General features: G+C 62.7%; 1 protein-coding gene across 1 annotated transcript; it reads right to left on the bottom strand.

The window, feature by feature from the left end:
* Positions 1–597: 597 nt before the first annotated feature.
* LOC139246983 (separin-like) lies at positions 598–20,017 on the bottom strand (the record flags this gene model as incomplete). The annotated part of the gene is made up of 6 exons (XM_070871457.1): positions 19,883–20,017; positions 16,350–16,543; positions 12,523–12,770; positions 11,304–11,448; positions 4,367–4,517; positions 598–737 (listed from the first exon to the last, which is right to left on the bottom strand). Coding segments are annotated over exons 3-6 (516 nt in total), but the record flags the coding sequence as incomplete, so codon positions are not given.
* Positions 20,018–21,908: the final 1,891 nt, after the last annotated feature.

Below are 21,908 nucleotides of genomic sequence, written 5' to 3'. Positions count from 1 at the left end.
GGTGACCTCTCCCCTCCCACTCTGGGTATGACCGTGCCCAGGACAGGTGACCTCTCCCCTCCCACTCTGGGTATGGCCGTGCCCGGGACAGGTGACCTCTCCCCTCCCACTCTGGGTATGGCCGTGCCCGGGACAGGTGACCTCTCCCCTCCCACTCTGGGTATGGCCGTGCCCAGGACAGGTGACCTCTCCCCTCCCACTCTGGGTATGGCCGTGCCCAGGACAGGTGACCTCTCCCCTCCCACTCTGGGTATGGCCGTGCCCGGGACAGGTGACCTCTCCCCTCCCACTCTGGGTATGACCGTGCCCGGGACAGGTGACCTCTCCCCTCCCACTCTGGGTATGACCGTGCCCAGGACAGGTGACCTCTCCCCTCCCACTCTGGGTATGGCCGTGCCCGGGACAGGTGACCTCTCCCCTCCCACTCTGGGTATGGCCGTGCCCGGGACAGGTGACCTCTCCCCTCCCACTCTGGGTATGACCGTGCCCAGGACAGGTGACCTCTCCCCTCCCGCTCTGGGTATGGCCGTGCCCAGGACACGTGACCTCTCCCCTCCCACTCTGGGTATGGCCGTGCCCGGGACAGGTGACCATTACCTTGTCCATCAGCCTGTAGAGAGCAGCCATGAGGTGAATTGCGTGGGCCGTTTGCTCCGGGCTCCGCAGCCTGGGAGCCGGCGTCTCTGACAGAATACTCTTCCACAGGGACAGGGCCTCGTCCAGGGCTGCACAGCGCCCTGAAACACAGCGTCAGAAACGCAGGTCAGCGCGCTCCGTCTCAAACACAGCACCAGAAACACAGGTCAGCGCGCTCCATCTCTCTCACCGTCAGAAACGCAGGTCAGCGTGCTCCGTCTCAAACACAGCACCAGAAACACAGGTCAGCGCGCTCCGTCTCTCTCACCGTCAGAAACGCAGGTCAGCGTGCTCCGTCTCAAACACAGCACCAGAAACAGGTCAGCGCGCTCCGTCTCTCTCACCATCAGAAACGCAGGTCAGCGCGCTCCGTCTCAAACACAACACCAGAAACACAGGACTGGGCGCCCCATCGATACCCCACCCCCCAATTACAGAGCAGAGCCACAGAACTCCAAAAGCCCAGGTTGTACCCCTGGCTAGTCTCCAAGGCGGGACAGGGGGCCGCAATCGACGGTTAGGAGGGAGAACTCCGTGCGAGCAGATATTGGGCAAGGGTGTGATGCACCCCACGATCAAACAGGCAGCCGACACCCCTTCAGTGCAAGGCAGAGACCCAGAACGGGCCAGTCAGCAAAAGCTTGATTGCGCTATCAGTACAAGGGGTAGGAAAACACCACGGCGCTCACAATGCTGTGACTCACAAGCCCCCCGCGTGCAGTTCTGGTCACCATATTACAGGAAGGACGTGATTGCACTGGAGAGGGTACAGAGGAGATTTACCAGGATGTTGCACTGGAGAGGGTACAGAGGAGATTTACCAGGATGTTGCACTAGAGAGGGTACAGAGGAGATTTACCAGGGTGTTGCACTGGAGAGGGTACAGAGGGGATTTACCAGGATGTTGCACTGGAGAGGGTACAGAGGAGATTTACCAGGATGTTGCACTGGAGAGGGTACAGAGGAGATTTACCAGGATGTTGCACTAGAGAGGGTACAGAGGAGATTTACCAGGATGTTGCACTGGAGAGGGTACAGAGGAGATTTACCAGGATGTTGCACTAGAGAGGGTACAGAGGAGATTTACCAGGGTGTTGCACTAGAGAGGGTACAGAGGAGATTTACCAGGATGTTGCACTGGAGAGGGTACAGAGGAGATTTATCAGGAAGTTGCACTGGAGAGGGTACAGAGGAGATTTACCAGGATGTTGCACTGGAGAGGGTACAGAGGGGATTTACCAGGATGTTGCACTGGAGAGGGTACAGAGGAGATTTACCAGGATGTTGCACTGGAGAGGGTACAGAGGGGATTTACCAGGATGTTGCACTGGAGAGGGTACAGAGGAGATTTACCAGGATGTTGCACTAGAGAGGGTACAGAGGGGATTTACCAGGATGTTGCACTGGAGAGGGTACAGAGGAGATTTACCAGGATGTTGCACTGGAGAGGGTACAGAGGAGATTTACCAGGATGTTGCACTGGAGAGGGTACAGAGGAGATTTACCAGGATGTTGCACTACAAGGTACAGAGGAGATTTACCAGGATGTTGCACTACAAGGTACAGAGGAGATTTACCAGGATGTTGCACTGGAGAGGGTACAGAGGAGATTTACCAGGATGTTGCACTAGAGAGGGTACAGAGGGGATTTACCAGGATGTTGCACTGGAGAGGGTACAGAGGAGATTTACCAGGATGTTGCACTGGAGAGGGTACAGAGGAGATTTACCAGGATGTTGCACTGGAGAGGGTACAGAGGAGATTTACCAGGATGTTGCACTGAAGAGGGTACAGAGGGGATTTACCAGGATGTTGCACTGGAGAGGGTACAGAGGAGATTTACCAGGATGTTGCACTGGAGAGGGTACAGAGGAGATTTACCAGGATGTTGCACTGGAGAGGGTACAGAGGAGATTTGCCAGGATGTTGCCGGGACTGGAGAATTTTGGCGATGAGGAAAGATTGGATCGGCTGGGGTTGTTTTCTGTGGAACAGAGGAGGCTGAGGGGAGACCTGATTGAGGTGTATAAAATGATGAGGGTCCTGGATAGAGTGGATAGGACGGACCTGTGTCCCTTGGCAGAGGGGTCAACAACCAGGGGGCACAGATTGAAAGTAATTGGGGGGAGGTTTAGAGGGGGTTTGAGGGGAAATGTCTTCACCCAGAGGGTGGTGGGGGTCTGGGGGGGAACTCACTGCCTGAAAGGGGGGTAGAGGCAGAAACCCTCACCACATTTGGACGTGCGCTTGAAGTCCCGTAACCTGCAGGGCTACGGACCCAGAGCGGGAAAGTGGGATTAGGCCGGGATTGCTCTTGGTCGGCCGGAGCGAGGCGGACACGATGGGGATCGAAATGGCCTCCGTCCGTGCTGTAAATTTCTGTGGTTCTAGTGGTGAAAGCAAAGAAAACCCTCTGCTCCTCCCTCAACCGCAGCAGTGGGACCTTTAACCAGGCTCCCCAACAGACACCTCCGGATCAACATACACAAGAGCGGCAAGTGCGAAAGGGGGAGACTTGGACACACACCCAGTTCCTCTCCGCCCGCCACATACTGGTTTAACACAAGAACATAATTAGGAGCAGGAGTCGGCCATTCGGCCCCTCGAGCCTGCTCCGCCATTCAATGAGATCATGGCTGATCTGCTACCTCAACTCCACTTTCCTGCACTGTGCTCATATCCCTCCATTCCCTTAATATTCAAACATCTACTGATCCCAGCCTTGGATATACCCAACGACTGAGCCCTCTGGGGCAGAGAGTTCCCCTAGACCCCAAAAATCCATCGATCCCAGCCTTGGATATACCCAACGACTGAGCCCTCTGGGGCAGAGAGTTCCCCTAGACCCCAAAAATCCATCGATCCCAGCCTTGGATATACCCAACGACTGAGCCCTCTGGGGCAGAGAGTTCCCCTAGACCCCAAAAATCCATCGATCCCAGCCTTGGATATACCCAACGACTGAGCCCTCTGGGGCAGAGAGTTCCCCTAGACCCCAAAAATCCATCGATCCCAGCCTTGGATATACCCAACGACTGAGCCCTCTGGGGCAGAGAGTTCCAGAGATTCACCCCCCCTCCGAGTGAAGAAATTCCTCCTCATCTCGATCCTAAATGGCCGCCCCCTTATCCCGAGACTGCGTGATCCCTGGTTCTACGCTCCCCACAGCCCGGGGGGGAAACACCCTCCCTGCATCTACCCTGTCAGAACTGTGTGTGTTTCAATCAGATCATCTCTCAGCCTTCTAAACTCCGGAGAATATCGGCCTCGTCCGCTCATCGGACAATCCCCCCATCCCAGGAATCAGTCTGGTGAACCTTCGCTGCACTCCCTCAATGGCAAGTATAATCCTTCCTTGGGTAAGGAGACTAAAACTGTGCACAATACTCCAGGTGTGGTCCCACCAGGGGCTTATATAATGGCAGGACCTCTTCACTCTGACACACGATTCCTCCTGTAATAAAGGCCAACGTACCCTTTGCTTTCCTCATTACTTGCTGTGGCTGTACGTTAACTTTCTGTGGTTTGTGTACAAGGATTTCTCGTGACATGGGGGTGGGGGGCAGGCTCGAAGTACAGAGCTCAGCCAGAACTCTCCGGCCTGCACTGCTCGGGGGATTAGATGGGCAGCTCACTCCCGGGGTGGGGGCCTTGGGACTGACTCTCCTCTCCCTCCCCGCCCCTCCTCCACACCCTCCCCGGGGAGAGCGGGAGCGAGGCACGGACTCACGGGACTCTGCTGCCAGGTCGAAGTTGATGCAGTCGTGGACCGAGAGCACGCCGTGCTGCCTGTCCTCGTAATCCAGGTCGTTGGTCTCTCCGTCCTCCATCTCCGACGCGTTGCCTGCCACCGTCCGCTCTCTCCGACACCCCTCGATACTCTGCCGGGATCAAGGCACGGGTCAGACAGCCCGGCATAACGTCCCCCCATAAACACACACACCGCCGCCCCTCCCAACACACCTTACACACCCCCCCTCCCAACACACCCCCCCCCCAACACACCCACCCCACCCACCCCCCCACCCCACACATCCCCCAACACACACCCCCCCACCCCACACATCCCCCCCCACCCAACACACCCACCCCCCCCACCCAACACACCCCCCCTCCCACACCCACCCCCCCCACACCCACCCCGCCACCCCACAACCCCACACATCCCCCCCCACCCAACACACCCACCCCCCCCACCCAACACACCCCCCCTCCCACACCCACCCCCCCCACACCCACCCCGCCACCCCACAACCCCACACATCCCCCCCCACCCAACACACCCACCCCCCCCACCCAACACACCCCCCCTCCCACACCCACCCCCCCCACACCCACCCCCCCACCCCACAACCCCACACATCCCCCCCCACCCAACACACCCACCCCCCCCACCCAACACCCCCCCCACCCAACACACCCCCCCCCAACACACCCACCCCACCCACCCCCCCACCCCACACATCCCCCAACACACACCCCCCCACCCCACACATCCCCCAACACACACCCCCCCACCCCACAACCCCACACATCCCCCCCCACCCAACACACCCACCCCCCCCACCCCACAACCCCACACATCCCCCCCCACCCAACACACCCACCCCCCCCACCCAACACACCCCCCCTCCCAACACACCGCCCCCCCCAACACACACCCCACCCACACCCCCCCACCCAACACCCACACCCCCCCCCCCCACACCCACCCCCCCCCCCACACCCACACCCCCCTCCCAACACACCCACCCCTCCCCCCCACCCAACCCTCCCCCCACACCCCCCCCCTCCCCCCACACCCCACCCACCCCCCCACCCCACACATCCCCCAACACACACCGCCCCACCCCACAACCCCACCTCCCCCCCCCACCCAACACACCCCCCCCAACACACACCCCCACCCACACCCACCCCCCCCCCACACACACCCCCCCCTCCCAACACACCCCCCCCTCCCCCCCCTCCCCCCCCACCCAACACACCCCCCCTCCCCCCCCACCCAACACACCCCCCCCACCCAACACACCGCCCCCCCCTCCCAACACCCCCACACATCCCCCCCCCCCACCCAACACACCCACCCCCCCCACACACACCCCTCCTCCCAACACACCCCCCCCCTCCCAACACACCCCCCCCCTCCCACACCCACCCCCCCCACACATTCCCCCCCCCACCCAACACACCCCCCCCCCACACACACACCCCCCCCCACACCCACCCCCCCCCACACATCCCCCCCCCACCCAACACACCCACCCCCCCCTCCCAACACCCCCCCCCCACACCCACCCCCCCCCACACATCCCCCCCCCACCCAACACACCCACCCCCCCCACCCAACACACCCACCCCCCCACCCAACACACCCACCCCCCACCCCCACACATCCCCCCCCCACCCAACACACCCACCCCCCCCCCAACACACCCACCCCCCCCCCAACACACCCACCCACCCCTCCCAACACACCCCCCCAACACACCGCCCCCCCCACCCAACACCCCCACCCCCCCCACACCCACCCCCCCACCCAACAGACCACCCCCCCACCCAACACACCCCCCCTCCCAACACACCCCCCCACCCACACCCACCCCCCCCACACATCCCGCCCCCCACCCAACAAACCCACCCCCCCCACCCAACCCACCCCCCCACCCCACACATCCCCCCCCCACCCCACACATCCCCCCCCCACCCCACACATCCCCCCCCCCCACCCCACACACCCACCCACCCCTCCCAACACACCCACCCCCCCACCCCCCCTCCCCACACACCCACACCCCCCTCCACACCCCCCCTCCCCCCCACCCAACCCTCCCCCCACACCCCCCCCCTCCCCCCACACCCCACCCACCCCACACATCCCCCAACACACACCCCCCCACCCCACAACCCCACCTCCCCCCCCCACCCAACACACCCCCCCCAACACACACCCCCACCCACACCCACCCCCCCCCCCCACACACACCCCCCCCTCCCAACACACCCCCCCCCTCCCCCCCCACACACACCCCCCCCTCCCAACACACCCCCCCCTCCCCCCCCACCCAACACACCCCCCCTCCCAACACACCCCCCTCCCAACACCCCCCCCCTCCCAACACACCGCCCCCCCCCTCCCAACACCCCCACACATCCCCCCCCCCACCCAACACACCCACCCCCCCCACACACACCCCCCCTCCCAACACACCCCCCCCTCCCAACACACCCCCCCCTCCCCCCCCCTCCCAACACACCCCCCCTCCCCCCCCCTCCCAACACACCCCCCCTCCCAACACACCCCCCCTCCCAACACACCCCCCCTCCCACACCCACCCCCCCCCACACATCCCCCCCCCCTCCCAACCCACCCCCCCCACACATCCCCCCCCCTCCCAACACACCCCCCCTCCCAACACACCCCCCCACCCAACACACCCCCCCTCCCAACACACACCCCCTCCCAACACATTCCCCCCCCCACCCACACACCCCCCCCCCACACACACCCACCCACCCCCCCCCCACACCCACCCCCCCCCCCACCCCCCCCCCACACATCCCCCCCCCACCCAACACACCCCCCCCCACACACACCCACCCACCCCCCCCCACACCCACCCCCCCACCCCCACACATCCCCCCCCCCACCCCCCCCACACCCACCCCCCCACCCCCACACATCCCCCCCCCCACCCAACACACCCACCCCCCCACCCCTCCCAACACACCCCCCCAACACACCGCCCCCCCCACCCCCCCCCACACCCACCCCCCCACCCAACACACCCCCCCTCCCAACACACCCCCCCACCCACACCCACCCCCCCCACACATCCCGCCCCCCACCCAACAAACCCACCCCCCCCACCCAACACACCCACCCCCCCCCACCCCCCCTCCAAACACCCCCCCCCACCCAACACCCCCACCAAACACACCCACACCCCCCTCCCAACACATCCCCCCCACCCTCCCAACACATCCCCCCCACCCAACACACCCCCCCCCCCAACCACTCCCCCTCCCCCTGCACCCCTCCCAACACACACCCCCCCCACACACCGCCCCCCTCCCCTCCCAACACACCCCCCCCCTCCACCCAACACACCCACCCCCCCCTCCCAACACACCCACCCCCCCCCACCCCACCCAACACACCCCCCCCCACCACCCCCCCTCCCCCTGCACCCCTCCCAACACACACACACCCCCCCCACACACCGCCCCCCTCCCCTCCCAACACACCCCCCCTCCACCCAACACACCCCCCCCCCCAACCAACACACCCACCCCCCCCTCCCAACACCCCCCCACCCAACACACCCACCCCCCCTCCCACCCAACACACCCACCCCCCCTCCCACCCAACACACCCCCCCCCTCCACCCAACACACCCCCCCTCCACCCAACACATCCCCCCCCCACCCACCACCCCCCTCCCCCTGCACCCCTCCCAACACACCACCCCCCCTCCACCCACCACCCCCCCTCCACCCAACACACCCCCCCCTCCACCCCTCCCAACACACCCCCACCACCCAACACACCCCACCCCCACCCCACCCAACACACCCCCCCCACCCCCCCCTCCCCCTGCACCCCTCCCAACACCCCCCCCCCCACCTGCACCCCTCCCAACACCCCCCCCCACCCAACACACCCCACCCCCACCCCTCCCAACACACCCCACCCACCCCTCCCCTCCCAACACCCCCCTCCCAACACCCCACCCCCCCACCCTCCCAACACACCCCACCCCCACCCCTCCCAACACACCCCACCCACCCCTCCCCTCCCCTCCCAACACCCCCCTCCCCCCCCACCCAACCCCACCCAACACCCCCCTCCCCACCCCTCCCCAACACCCAACACCCCCCCCCCACACCCCCCTCCCCTCCCAACACACACCGCACCCCCCTCCCAACAACCCCCCCCCCACCCAACACACGACCCCCTCCCCTCCCCTCCCAACACACCCTCCCCTCCCAACACACCCTCCCCTCCCACCCAACACACGACCCCCTCCCCTCCCAACACACCCCCCCCCTCCCCTCCCCCTCCCCTCCCAACACCCCCCCCCCCCAACACACCCCCCCCCCAACCCAACACACCCACCCCCCCCACCCAACACACCCCCCCCCCAACCCTCCCAACACCCCACCCCCCCACCCAACACACCCACCCCCCCCACCCCTCCCCTCCCAACACACCACCCCCCCCACCCCTCCCCTCCCATCCTAACACACCCCCCCACCCAACACACCCACCCCCCCCAACACACTCACCACCCCCCACCGCTCCCCTCCCCTCCCAACACACCCCCCCCCACCCATCACACCCACCCCCCCCCACCCCTCCCCTCCCAACACACCGACCCCCCCTCCCCTCCCAACACACCCCCCCCACCCAACACACTCACCCCCCCCTCACACCCACCCCCCACCCCCCCCCCCCCCCCCCAACACATCCCCCTCCCCACCCAACACACCCACCCCCACCCCCCCCACCCAACACCCCCCTCCCCCACCCCCCCCAACACCCCCCCCCCACCACCCAACACACCCACCCCCCCCACCCAACACACCCACCCCCCCCACCCAACACCCCCACCCCCCCACCCCCCCCACCCAACACACCCCCCCCCACACCCCCCTCCCCTCCCAACACACCCCCCCCACCCCCCTCCTTCCCAACACACCCCCCCCACCCCCCACCCAACACACCCCCCCCCCCAACACCCCCCCCCCACCACACACCGCCCCCCTCCCAACACCCCCCCCCCCACCCAACACACCACCCCCCCCACCCAACACACCCACCCCCCCCACCCCTCCCCCTCCCCTCCCAACACCCCCCCCTCCCAACACACCCACCCCCCCCAACACACTCACCACCCCCCACCCCTCCCCTCCCCTCCCAACACACCCCCCCCACCCATCACACCCACCCCCCCCCACCCCTCCCCTCCCAACACACCGACCCCCCCACCCCTCCCCTCCCAACACACCGACCCCCCCTCCCCTCCCAACACACCCCCCCCACCCCTCACACCCACCCCTCCCCCCCCCAACACACCCCCCCTCCCCACCCAACAACCCACCCCCACCCAACACCCCCCCTCCCCCCCCCTCCCCAACACCCCCCCCCCCACCACCCAACACACCCCCCCCCACCACCCAACACACCCACCCCCCCCACCCAACACACCCACCCCCCCCACCCAACACACCCACCCCCCCCACCCAACACACCCACCCCCCCCACCCAACACACCCACCCCCCCACCCAACACACCCACCCCCCCACCCAACACACCCCCCCACCCAACACCCCCCCCCCCACACCCCCCTCCCCTCCACACACCCCCCCCCCACCCCCCTCCTCTCCCAACACACCCCCCCCCACCCCCCTCCTCTCCCAACACACCACCCCCCACCCAACACACCCCCCCCCCACCCCCCACCCAACACACCCCCCCACCACCCAACACACCCCCCCCACCACCCAACACACCCCCCCCCACCACCCAACACACCCCCCCCCACCACCCAACACACCCCCCCCAACACACACCGCCCCCCCTCCCAACACCCCCCCCCCCACCCAACACACCCACCCCCCCCACCCAACACACCCACCCCCCCCACCCCTCCCCTCCCCTCCCAACACACCCCCCCCACCCAACACACCCACCCACCCCCCCCACCCCTCCCCTCCCAACACACTCACCACCCCCCACCCCTCCCCTCCTAACACCCCCCCCACCCATCACACCCACCCCCCCCACCCCTCCCCTCCCAACACACCGACCCCCCCTCCCCTCCCCTCCCAACACACCACCCCCCCCACCCAACACACCCACCCTCCCCTCCCCTCCCAACACACCCACCCCCCCCCACACCACCCTCCCAACACACCACCCCCACCCACCCCTCCCAACACACCCCCACCCACCCCTCCCCTCCCAACACACCCCCCCCCCCTCCCAACACACACACAACCCCCCCCTCCCAACACACACACAACCCCCCCCTCCCAACACACACACACACACAACCCCCCCCCTCCCAACACACACACAACCCCCCCCTCCCAACACACACACAACCCCCCCCCTCCCAACACACACACAACCCCCCCCTCCCAACACACACACAACCCCCCTCCTCCCAACACACAAACAACCCCCCCCCCTCCCAACACACACACCCCACCCCCCCTCCCAACACACACACAACCCCCCCCTCCCAACACACACACACACACAACCCCCCCCCTCCCAACACACACACAACCCCACCCCCCCTCCCAACACACACACACACACACACACACAACCCCCCCCTCCCAACACACACACAACCCCCCCCCTCCCAACACACACACACACACACACACACACACACAACCCCCCCCTCCCAACACACACACAACCCCCCCCTCCCAACACACACACACACACACACACAACCCCCCCCTCCCAACACACACACAACCCCCCCTCCCAACACACACACCCCACCCCCCCTCCCAACACACACACAACCCCCCCCCTCCCAACACACACACACCCCACCCCCCTCCCAACACACACACACCCCACCCCCCCTCCCAACACACACAACCCCCGCCCCCCCCCCCACAGCTAGAGAACAAGCCTCACTGCCTGGATTTTGGATTCCAGCTCACAGACGTACAGCCAGAGAGAGGCGTGAGCTCGGTCGTCCCTCAGCTGGTGGCAGGTAGCGGGGGTCTCGGGCAAGGACCCCAACACGGTCAGTGCTTCCTCCACACAGTCCATCGCCGAGCTGTGGGGAGAAGGTCACAGGTCAGTGAGTGGGCCCAGCCCCAGACACCTCCTTCCCCCCCTCCCCCCGGGTCAGCCCAGCCCAGCCCCCTCCTCCCCCCAGTGTCAGGTGGTCAGTGGGCCCAGCCCCAGACTCCTCCCCCCCCGGGTCAGTCCAGTCCAGCCCCCTCCTCCCCCAGTGTCAGTCAGTGAGTGAACCCCAGCCTCACCCCCCACCCTGGGTCAGCCCAGCCCAGCCCCCTCCTCCCCCAGTGTCAGGTGGTCAGTGGGCCCAGCCCCAGACTCCTCCCCCCCCCCCCCCCCCGGGTCAGTCCAGCCCAGCCCCCTCCTCCCCCCAGTGTCAGTCAGTGAGTGGGGCCCAGCCCCAGACTCCTCCCCCCCCCCCCCCCCCGGGTCAGTCCAGCCCAGCCCCCTCCTCCCCCCAGTGTCAGTCAGTGAGTGGGCCCAGCCCCAGACTCCTCCCCCCCCCCCCCCCCCCCCCGGGTCAGTCCAGTCCAGCCCCCTCCCCCCCCGGGTCAGTCCAGTCCAGCCCCCTCCTCCCCCAGTGTCAGTCAGTGAGTGGGCCCAGCCCCAGACTCCTCCCCCCCCCCCGGGTCAGTCCAGTCCAGCCCCCTCCCCCCCTCCCCCCCGGGTCAGTCCAGCCCAGCCCCCTCCTCCCCCCAGTGTCAGTCAGTGAGTGGGCCCAGCCCCAGACTCCTCCCCCCCCCCCCCCGGGTCAGTCCAGTCCAGCCCCCTCCCCCCCTCCCCCCCCGGGTCAGTCCAGCCCAGCCCCCTCCTCCCCCCAGTGTCAGGTGGTCAGTGGGCCCAGCCCCAGACTCCTCCTCCCCCCCCCCCCCCCCCCCCGGGTCAGTCCAGTCCAGCCCCCTCCCCCCCCCCCCCCCGGGTCAGTCCAGCCCAGCCCCCTCCTCCCCCCAGTGTCAGTCAGTGAGTGAACCCCAGCCTCACCCCTCACCCCCCACCCCGGGTCAGTCAGTCAGCATTTCCTCCACACAGTCCATCACCGAGCTGTGGGGAGAAGGTCACAGGTGAGTTTTGCCCCCCCTCCAGTGGGCCCCAGGCCCCCCCGGACCCTCACCACTCGGCGTGCTGACTGAAGTCGCGGTAACACAGGACCTGGGCCAGCTCCACCAGCTGCAGAGCCCTCACATGCTCCATGTCGCTCCCCTCCTCCTCCGCCGACAGCTTGATCAGGTCACAGATGACGTTGAACCTCTCCTGCGAGGTGTCGCTCCGCAGCCGCTTGTAGGCACGCAGCTCCTCGACCAGAATGGGGACCAGGGTGCTGGGTTCGGGCTCCAGGGCTGGAGGGCATCCTTCAGGGTCCTGTCGGAACAAAGGGAGAGCACTTCATATCAACCCTCAGCCTCGGGATAATGGGCACAGACTTGACTGGTGTTCACTGCACAATATTTAAAAGGACGATCTTATCAGCTCGAGGGCTGAACGGCCTCCTCCTGTTCCTAATGTAACAGGCTCGAGGGGCTGAATGGCCTCCTCCTGTCCCTAATGTAACAGGCTCGAGGGGCTGAATGGCCTCCTCCTGTTCCTAATGTAACAGGCTCGAGGGGCTGAACGGCCTCCTCCTGTTCCTAATGTAACAGGCTCGAGGGGCTGAATGGCCTCCTCCTGTCCCTAATGTAACAGGCTCGAGGGGCTGAATGGCCTCCTCCTGTTCCTAATGTAACAGGCTCGAGGGGCTGAATGGCCTCCTCCTGTTCCTAATGTAACAGACTCGAGGGGCTGAATGGCCTCCTCCTGTTCCTAATGTAACAGACTCGAGGGGCTGAATGGCCTCCTCCTGTTCCTAATGTAACAGGCTCGAGGAGCTGAATGGCCTCCTCCTGTTCCTAATGTAACAGACTCGAGGGGCTGAATGGCCTCCTCCTGTTCCTAATGTAACAGACTCGAGGGGCTGAATGGCCTCCTCCTGTCCCTAATGTAACAGGCTCGAGGGGCTGAATGGCCTCCTCCTGTTCCTAATGTAACAGGCTCATCCTGTTCCTAATGTAACAGGCTCGAGGGGCTGAATGGCCCCCTCCTGTCCCTAATGTAACAGGCTCGAGGGGCTGAACGGCCTCCTCCTGTTCCTAATGTAACAGGCTCGAGGGGCTGAATGGCCTCCTCCTGTTCCTAATGTAACAGGCTCATCCTGTTCCTAATGTAACAGGCTCGAGGGGCTGAATGGCCCCCTCCTGTCCCTAATGTAACAGACTCGAGGGGCTGAATGGCCTCCTCCTGTCCCTAATGTAACAGGCTCGAGGGGCTGAATGGGCCTCCTCCTGTCCCTAATGTAACAGGCTCGAGGGACTGAATGGCCTCCTCCTGTTCCTAATGTAACAGGCTCGAGGGGCTGAATGGCCTCCTCCTGTTCCTAATGTAACAGGCTCGAGGGGCTGAATGGCCTCCTCCTGTTCCTAATGTAACAGGCTCGAGGGGCTGAATGGCCTCCTCCTGTTCCTAATGTAACAGGCTCGAGGGGCTGAATGGCTTCCTCCTGTTCCTAATGTAACAGGCTCGAGGGGCTGAATGGCCTCCTCCTGTTCCTAATGTAACAGGCTCGAGGGGCTGAATGGCCTCCTGTTCCTAATGTAACAGGCTCGAGGGGCTGAATGGCCTCCTCCTGTTCCTAATGTAACAGGCTCGAGGGGCTGATTGGCCCCCTCCTGTTCCTAATGTAACAGGCTCATCCTGTTCCTAATGTAATAGGCTCGAGGGGCTGAATGGCCTCCTCCTGTTCCTAATGTAACAGGCTCGAGGGACTGAATGGCCTCCTCCTGTTCCTAATGTAACAGGCTCGAGGGGCTGAATGGCCCCCTCCTGTTCCTAATGTAACAGACTCGAGGGGCTGAATGGTCTCCTCCTGTTCCTAATGTAACAGGCTCGAGGGGCTGAATGGCCTCCTCCTGTTCCTAATGTCACAGGCTCGAGGGGCTGAATGGCCTCCTCCTGTTCCTAATGTCACAGGCTCGAGGGTTATGCACTATTGTTGAAGTGCAAAGAGGCTGGTTTCTGTGACTGTGAAAGGCGTGGGGCCAGGAGATGGTTCGACAGTGCAAGGGGTAAATTGAAATGTTTAAGTTTGAGCAAAGAGCGAGGTCAGTAGGGGGATAGCTGAAGGACCAGGGAGACAGCACCATTTAACACACAAACCTCTGCCCTGGACACAGAGAAGGAACCCTGTGGAAACAGACAGGCAAACCCACAATAACACAACCCCTGCAGATTGAGGGGGGCTGGAGGGAGAGGGAGCATGGTTTCCCTGGGGAATCTGACATCACCGGACCCCCAAAACCTTGCAGAGGAACCACAGAAATTTACAGCACGGACGGAGACCATTTCGGCCCATCGTGTCCGCCTCGCTCCGGCCGACCAAGAGCTATCCCGGCCTAATCCCACTTTCCCGCTCTCGGTCCGTAGCCCTGCAGGTTATGGGACTTCAAGCGCACGTCCAAATGTGGTGAGGGTTTCTGCCTCTACCCCCCTTTCAGGCTGTGAGTTCCCCCCCAGACCCCCACCACCCTCTGGGTGAAGACATTTCCCCTCAAATCCCTACAACAACAACAACTTGTATTTATATAGCACCTTTAACAGTGAAACATTCCAAGGTGCTGCACAGGAGCATTATGAGATTTTTTTAAAATTTGACAGAGCCGCAGAAGTAGAAATTAGCGGAAGAGGCCAGTTTTAAGGGGCATATTGAAGGAGGAAAGAGGGGTTTAGGGAGGGAGTTCCAGAGCTTGGGGCCCCAGGCAACAGAAGACACGGCCACCGATGGTGGAGCGATTATAATCAGGGATGGTCAGGAGGGCAGAATTAGAGGAGTGCAGAGATCTCGGGGGGTTGTGGGACTGGAGGGGGTTACAGAGATAGGGAGGGGTGTAGGGGCTGGAGGTTACAGAGATAGGGAGGGGAGTAGGGGCTGGAGGTTACAGAGAGGGAGGGGAGTAGGGGCTGGAGATTACAGAGAGGGAGGGGAGTAGGGGCTGGAGGTTACAGAGAGGGAGGGGAGTAGGGGCTGGAGGAGGTTACAGAGATAGGGAGGGGAGTAGGGGCTGGAGGAGGTTAGAGATAGGGAGGGGGCGAGGAGGCCATGTAGGGAGTTGTAAACATGAGAATTTTGAAATCGAGGCATTGCTTAACTGGGAACCAATGTAGGTCAGTGAGCACAGGGGGCGATGGGTGAGTGGGACTCGGTGCAAGTTAGGACACGGGGCAGCGAGCACAGGGGGTGATGGGTGAGTGGGACTGGGTGTGAGTTAGGACACGGGGTCAGTGAGCACAGGGGGTGATGGGTGAGTGGGACTGGGTGTGAGTTAGGACACTGGGTCAGTGAGCACAGGGGGTGATGGGTGAGCGAGACTCGGTGCGAGTTAGGACACGGGTCAGCCGAGTTTTGGATCACCTCTAGTTTACGTCGGGTAGAATATGGGAGGCCAGCCAGGAGTGTGTTGGAATAGTCAAGTCTGGAGGTAACGGGGGCACGGATGAGGGTTTCAGCAGTAGAAGAGCTGAGGCAGGGGGTGGAGACGGGCGATGTTACGGAGGGTGGAAATAGACGGGTTTGGTTATACTGCGGGTATGTGGCCGGAAGCTCATTTCAGGGTGAAATATGAGACCCAGGTTGAGAACAGTCTGGTTCAGCCTCGGACAGGAGTTGGGGAGAGGGAGGGAGTCGGGGGCTGGGGAACGCAGTTTGTGACGGGGACCGAAAACAATGGCTTCGGTCTTTCCCCAATATTCAACGGGAGAAAATTCCTGCTCATCCAGAACTGGATGTTGGACAAACAGTCTGACAATTTCGAGAGCGTGGAGGGGTGGGGAGGAGTGGGGGTGAGGTAGAGCTGGGTGTCAGAGAAAGCCCCCACTGCGGGGAATATCGGCGACAGGGGAAGGGGGGCGTACCTGAGCTGCAGTTCCTCGTTGCCACTCCTGACAGCGTCAGCTTTAACACAGACCCACAGGGCGATGGGTTCAGTCAGTTGTTCCGGCCCTTGATCGCACAGTGCCATCAGCCACATCCCCACCGACTCCATGGCCAGATCCTGGCTCCCGGCCTTCCGATAACACTCCACAAGCAGCTTGAAATACTTGGGCACCTGTGGGGAGAAGTCAAACCGTAGGGAGGGGGGTGAAAATCTCACTCGCTCTCGGGGGAGGGGGAGGGGTGGAGCTCCGGGCTCTCGATGGGCCTGAACACCATCACCTTCTGCAGCACCGAGGGGGCAAGGGCCCACTGAAGGGAGACGATGGGGGAGTAACGGACAATACGGGGGGGGGGGGGTCATCATCATCATAGGCAGTCCCTCGGAATCGAGGAAGACTTGCTTCCACTCTAAACGCGAGTCCTGAGGTGGCTGAACAGCCCAATACGGGAACCACAGTCCCTGTCACAGGTGGGACAGACAGACGTTGAGGGAAAGGGAGGGTGGGACAGATAGACGTTGAGGGAAGGGGAGGGTGGGACAGACAGACGTTGAGGGAAGGGGAGGGTGGGACTGGTTTGCCGCACGCTCCTTCCGCTGCCTGCGCTTGGTTTCTGCACGCTCTCGGCGACGAGACTCGAGGTGCTCAGCGCCCTCCCGGATGCACTCCCTCCACTTAGGGCAGACTGGTCTTTGGGCCAGGGATTCCCAGGTGTCGGTGGGGATGTTGCACTTTATCAGGGAGGGCTTTGAGGGTGGTCCCTTGTAACGTTCCCTCTGCCCACCTTTGGCCCGTTTGCCCGTGAAGGAGTTCCGAGTAGAGCGCTCGCTTTGGGGAGTCTCGTGTCTGGGGGAACCATGCGGACAATGTGGCCCTGCCCAGCGGAGCTGGTCGAGTGTGGTCAGTGCTTCGATGCTGGGGATGTTGGGCCTGGTCGAGGACGCTAACGTTGGTGCGTCTGTCCTCCCGGGGGATTTGCAGGATCTTGCGGAGACAGCGTTGGTGGTATTTCTCCAGCGACTTGAGGTGTCTGCTGTACATGGTCCATGTCTCTGAGCCATACAGGAGGGTGGGTATCACTACAGCCCTGTAGACCATGAGCTGGGGGTGAGATACCTACTGTACGTGGTCCATGTCTCTGAGCCATACAGGAGGGCGGGTATCACTACAGCCCTGTAGACCATGAGCTGGGGGTGAGATACCTACTGTACACGGTCCATGTCTCTGAGCCATACAGGAGGGCGGGTATCACTACAGCCCTGTAGACCATGAGCTGCGGGTGAGATACCTACTGTACATGGTCCGTGTCTCTGGGCCATACAGGAGGGCGGGTATCACTACAGCCCTGTAGACCATGAGCTGGGGGTGAGATACCTACTGTACACGGTCCGTGTCTCTGAGCCATACAGGAGGGCGGGTATCACTACAGCCCTGTAGACCATGAGCTGGGGGTGAGATACCTACTGTACATGGTCCATGTCTGAGCCACACAGGAGGGCGGGTATCACTACAGCCCTGTAGACCATGAGCTGGGGGTGAGATACCTACTGTACATGGTCCATGTCTGAGCCATACAGGAGGGCGGGTATCACTACAGCCCTGTCGACCATGAGCTGGGGGTGAGATACCTACTGTACATGGTCCGTGTCTCTGGGCCATACAGGAGGGCAGGTATCACTACAGCCCTGTAGACCATGAGCTGGGGGTGGATTTGAGGGCCTGGTCTTCAAACACTCTTTTCCTCAGGCGTGGGCTAGCCTGCAATCCTCCTGCACCCCATCACTTTACAGCCGGCGAGAGGCAGTGCCCATGGTGCACAGGACCCCAACCCAGGCAGAGTTAATCAAACAGTATTTACCACACAAACAGGCCGTTTGGGTCCGTGCCAGGGTTTATGGTCCACTCAACCTCCTCCCACCCCTCTCCATCCCACCCTCTATCCCCTTCTCCCCCATGTGTTTATCCAGCTTCCCCCTTAAATACACCGATACTATTCGCCTCAACCCCTCCCTGTGGCAGCGAGTTCCACATTCTCACCGCTCTGGGTAAAGAAGTTTCTCCTGAATTCCCCTTTGGATTTATTAGTTACTGTCTGATATTGATGGCCCCTAGTTCTGGTCTGCCCCACAAGTGGAAACATCGTCTCTAAGTCTACCCTATCGAACCCTTTCATAATCTTACAGACCTCTATCAGGTCACCCCTCAGCCTCCTCTGTTCTAGAGAAAAAGACCCAGCCTGTTCATCTGCTCCTGATAGTTACAACCCTCGCAGATGTGGTATCATCTTTGTAAATCTTCTCTGCACCCTCTCCAGTGCCTCTATATTCTTTTTATAATATGGAGACCAGAACTGTGCACAGTGCTCCCAGTGTGGTCTAACCCAGGTATATGGAGACCAGAACTGTGTACAGTGCTCCCAGTGTGGTCTAACCCAGGTATATGGAGACCAGAACTGTGCACGGTGCTCCCAGTGTGGTCTAACCCAGGTATATGGAGACCAGAACTGTGCACGGTGCTCCCAGTGTGGTCTAACCCAGGTATATGGAGACCAGAACTGTGCACAGTGCTCCCAGTGTGGTCTAACCCAGGTATATGGAGACCAGAACTGTGCACAGTGCTCCCAGTGTGGTCTAACCCAGGTATATGGAGACCAGAACTGTGCACGGTGCTCCCAGTGTGGTCTAACCCAGGTATATGGAGACCAGAACTGTGCACAGTGCTCCCAGTGTGGTCTAACCCAGGTATATGGAGACCAGAACTGTGCACAGTGCTCCCAGTGTGGTCTAACCCAGGTATATGGAGACCAGAACTGTGAATGGTGCTCCCAGTGTGGTCTAACCCAGGTATATGGAGACCAGAACTGTGCACAGTGCTCCCAGTGTGGTCTAACCCAGGTATATGGAGACCAGAACTGTGCACGGTGCTCCCAGTGTGGTCTAACCCAGGTATATGGAGACCAGAACTGTGCACAGTGCTCCCAGTGTGGTCTAACCCAGGTATATGGAGACCAGACCTGTGCACAGTGCTCCCAGTGTGGTCTAACCCAGGTATATGGAGACCAGACCTGTGCACGGTGCTCCCAGTGTGGTCTAACCCAGGTATATGGAGACCAGAACTGTGCACAGTGCTACCAGTGTGGTCTAACCCAGGTATATGGAGACCAGAACTGTGCACAGTGCTCCCAGTGTGGTCTAACCCAGGTATATGGAGACCAGACCTGTGCACAGTGCTCCCAGTGTGGTCTAACCCAGGTATATGGAGACCAGACCTGTGCACAGTGCTCCCAGTGTGGTCTGACCAATGTTTAATACAAGTTCAACATAAATTCTTGAAAAGCAGAGAAGTTTATCAGCACAATCACCAGGAGCCACGCTCCAGTCCGAGGCTGCCACTCAAAGTTCCCCCCACCCCACGGCCCTCTCTCCCCAGCCCCCCACCCCACAGACCGAGGTATCAGGGATTCACACGCTCTGTGCACCAAGCTCCCCCTCCCCAGGAGTTGTGAACCTTACCCTATCCAGAGGCAGGGAAGAGCGAGCAAACAGGTCGGGCGGCTGATCATCCCCACGCAGCATTACGGCAACTTCGGCAGCCTCTGAGAACAGCTTGTGGCTATAGAATCCGTAGGCCAGGTTATAGAGTCGCAGGGCTGTGGGGGGGGGAGAGAAAGGGCAGGTTATAGACACAGGGCTGTGGGGGGGGGGGGGTTATAGACACAGGGCTGTGGGGTGTGTGAGAGAAAGGGCAGGTTATAGACACAGGGCTGTGGGGTGTGGGTTATAGACACAGGGCTGTGGGGGGGGGTTATAGACACAGGACTGTGGGGTGTGGGAGAGAAAGGCCAGGTTATAGACACAGGGCTGTGGGGGGGGGGGGTTATAGACACAGGGCTGTGGGGTGTGGGTTATAGACACAGCGCTGTGGGGGGGGGTTATAGACACAGGGCTGTGGGGTGTGGGTTATAGACACAGGGCTGTGGGGGGGGGTTATAGACACAGGGCTGTGGGGGGGGGTTATAGACACAGGGCTGTGGGGGGGGGTTATAGACACAGGGCTGTGGGGGGGGGTTATAGACACAGGGCTGTGGGGGGGGGTTATAGACACAGGGCTGTGGGGTGTGGGTTATAGACACAGGGCTGTGGGGGGGGGTTATAGACACAGGGCTGTGGGGGGGGGGGGTTATAGACACAGGGCTGTGGGGGGGGGTTATAGACACAGGGCTGTGAGGGGGGGGGGGTTATAGACACAGGGCTGTGAGGGGGGGGGGGTTATAGACACAGGGCTGTGAGGGGGGGGGGGTTATAGACACAGGGCTGTGGGGGGGGGGGGGTTATAGACACAGGGCTGTGGGGGGGGGGGGTTATAGACACAGGGCTGTGGGGGGGGGGTTATAGACACAGGGCTGTGGGGGGGGGGGGGGGGTTATAGACACAGGGCTGTGGGGGGGGGGGGTTATAGACACAGGGCTGTGGGGGGGGGTTATAGACACAGGGCTGTGGGGTGTGGGTTATAGACACAGGGCTGTGGGGGGGGGTTATAGACACAGGGCTGTGGGGGGGGGGGGTTATAGACACAGGGCTGTGGGGGGGGGTTATAGACACAGGGCTGTGAGGGGGGGGGGGTTATAGACACAGGGCTGTGAGGGGGGGGGGGTTATAGACACAGGGCTGTGAGGGGGGGGGGGTTATAGACACAGGGCTGTGGGGTGTGGGTTATAGACACAGGGCTGTGGGGGGGGGGGGTTATAGACACAGGGCTGTGGGGGGGGGGGGTTATAGACACAGGGCTGTGGGGGGGGGGTTATAGACACAGGGCTGTGGGGGGGGGTTATAGACACAGGGCTGTGGGGGGGGGGGTTATAGACACAGGGCTGTGGGGGGGGGGGGTTATAGACACAGGGCTGTGGGGGGGGGGTTATAGACACAGGGCTGTGGGGGGGGGGGTTATAGACACAGGGCTGTGGGGGGGGGGGGTTATAGACACAGGGCTGTGGGGGGGGGGTTATAGACACAGGGCTGTGGGGGGGGGGGGGGTTATAGACACAGCGCTGTGGGGGGGGGGGGTTATAGACACAGGGCTGTGGGGGGGGGGGTTATAGACACAGGGCTGTGGGGGGGGGGGTTATAGACACAGGGCTGTGGGGGGGGGGTTATAGACACAGGGCTGTGAGGGGGGGGTTATAGACACAGGGCTGTGGGGGGGGGGTTATAGACAGCGCTGTGGGGGGGGGGGGTTATAGACACAGGGCTGTGAGGGGGGGGTTATAGACACAGGGCTGTGGGGGGGGGGGTTATAGACACAGGGCTGTGAGGGGGGGGTTATAGACACAGGGCTGTGGGGGGGGGGGGTTATAGACAGCGCTGTGGGGGGGGGGGGTTATAGACACAGGGCTGTGGGGGGGGGGGGGTTATAGACACAGCGCTGTGGGGGGGGGGGGTTATAGACACAGCGCTGTGGGGGGGGGGGGTTATAGACACAGCGCTGTGGGGGGGGGGGTTATAGACACAGCGCTGTGGGGGGGGGGGGGTTATAGACACA

Source organism: Pristiophorus japonicus, unplaced genomic scaffold (genome assembly GCF_044704955.1).
Source record: "Pristiophorus japonicus isolate sPriJap1 unplaced genomic scaffold, sPriJap1.hap1 HAP1_SCAFFOLD_2474, whole genome shotgun sequence".
In the NCBI taxonomy this organism is placed as follows: Eukaryota; Metazoa; Chordata; class Chondrichthyes; family Pristiophoridae; genus Pristiophorus; species Pristiophorus japonicus.
Note: the sequence above shows the minus strand (reverse complement) of the source record. Positions and strands in the feature narration are given on the sequence as shown.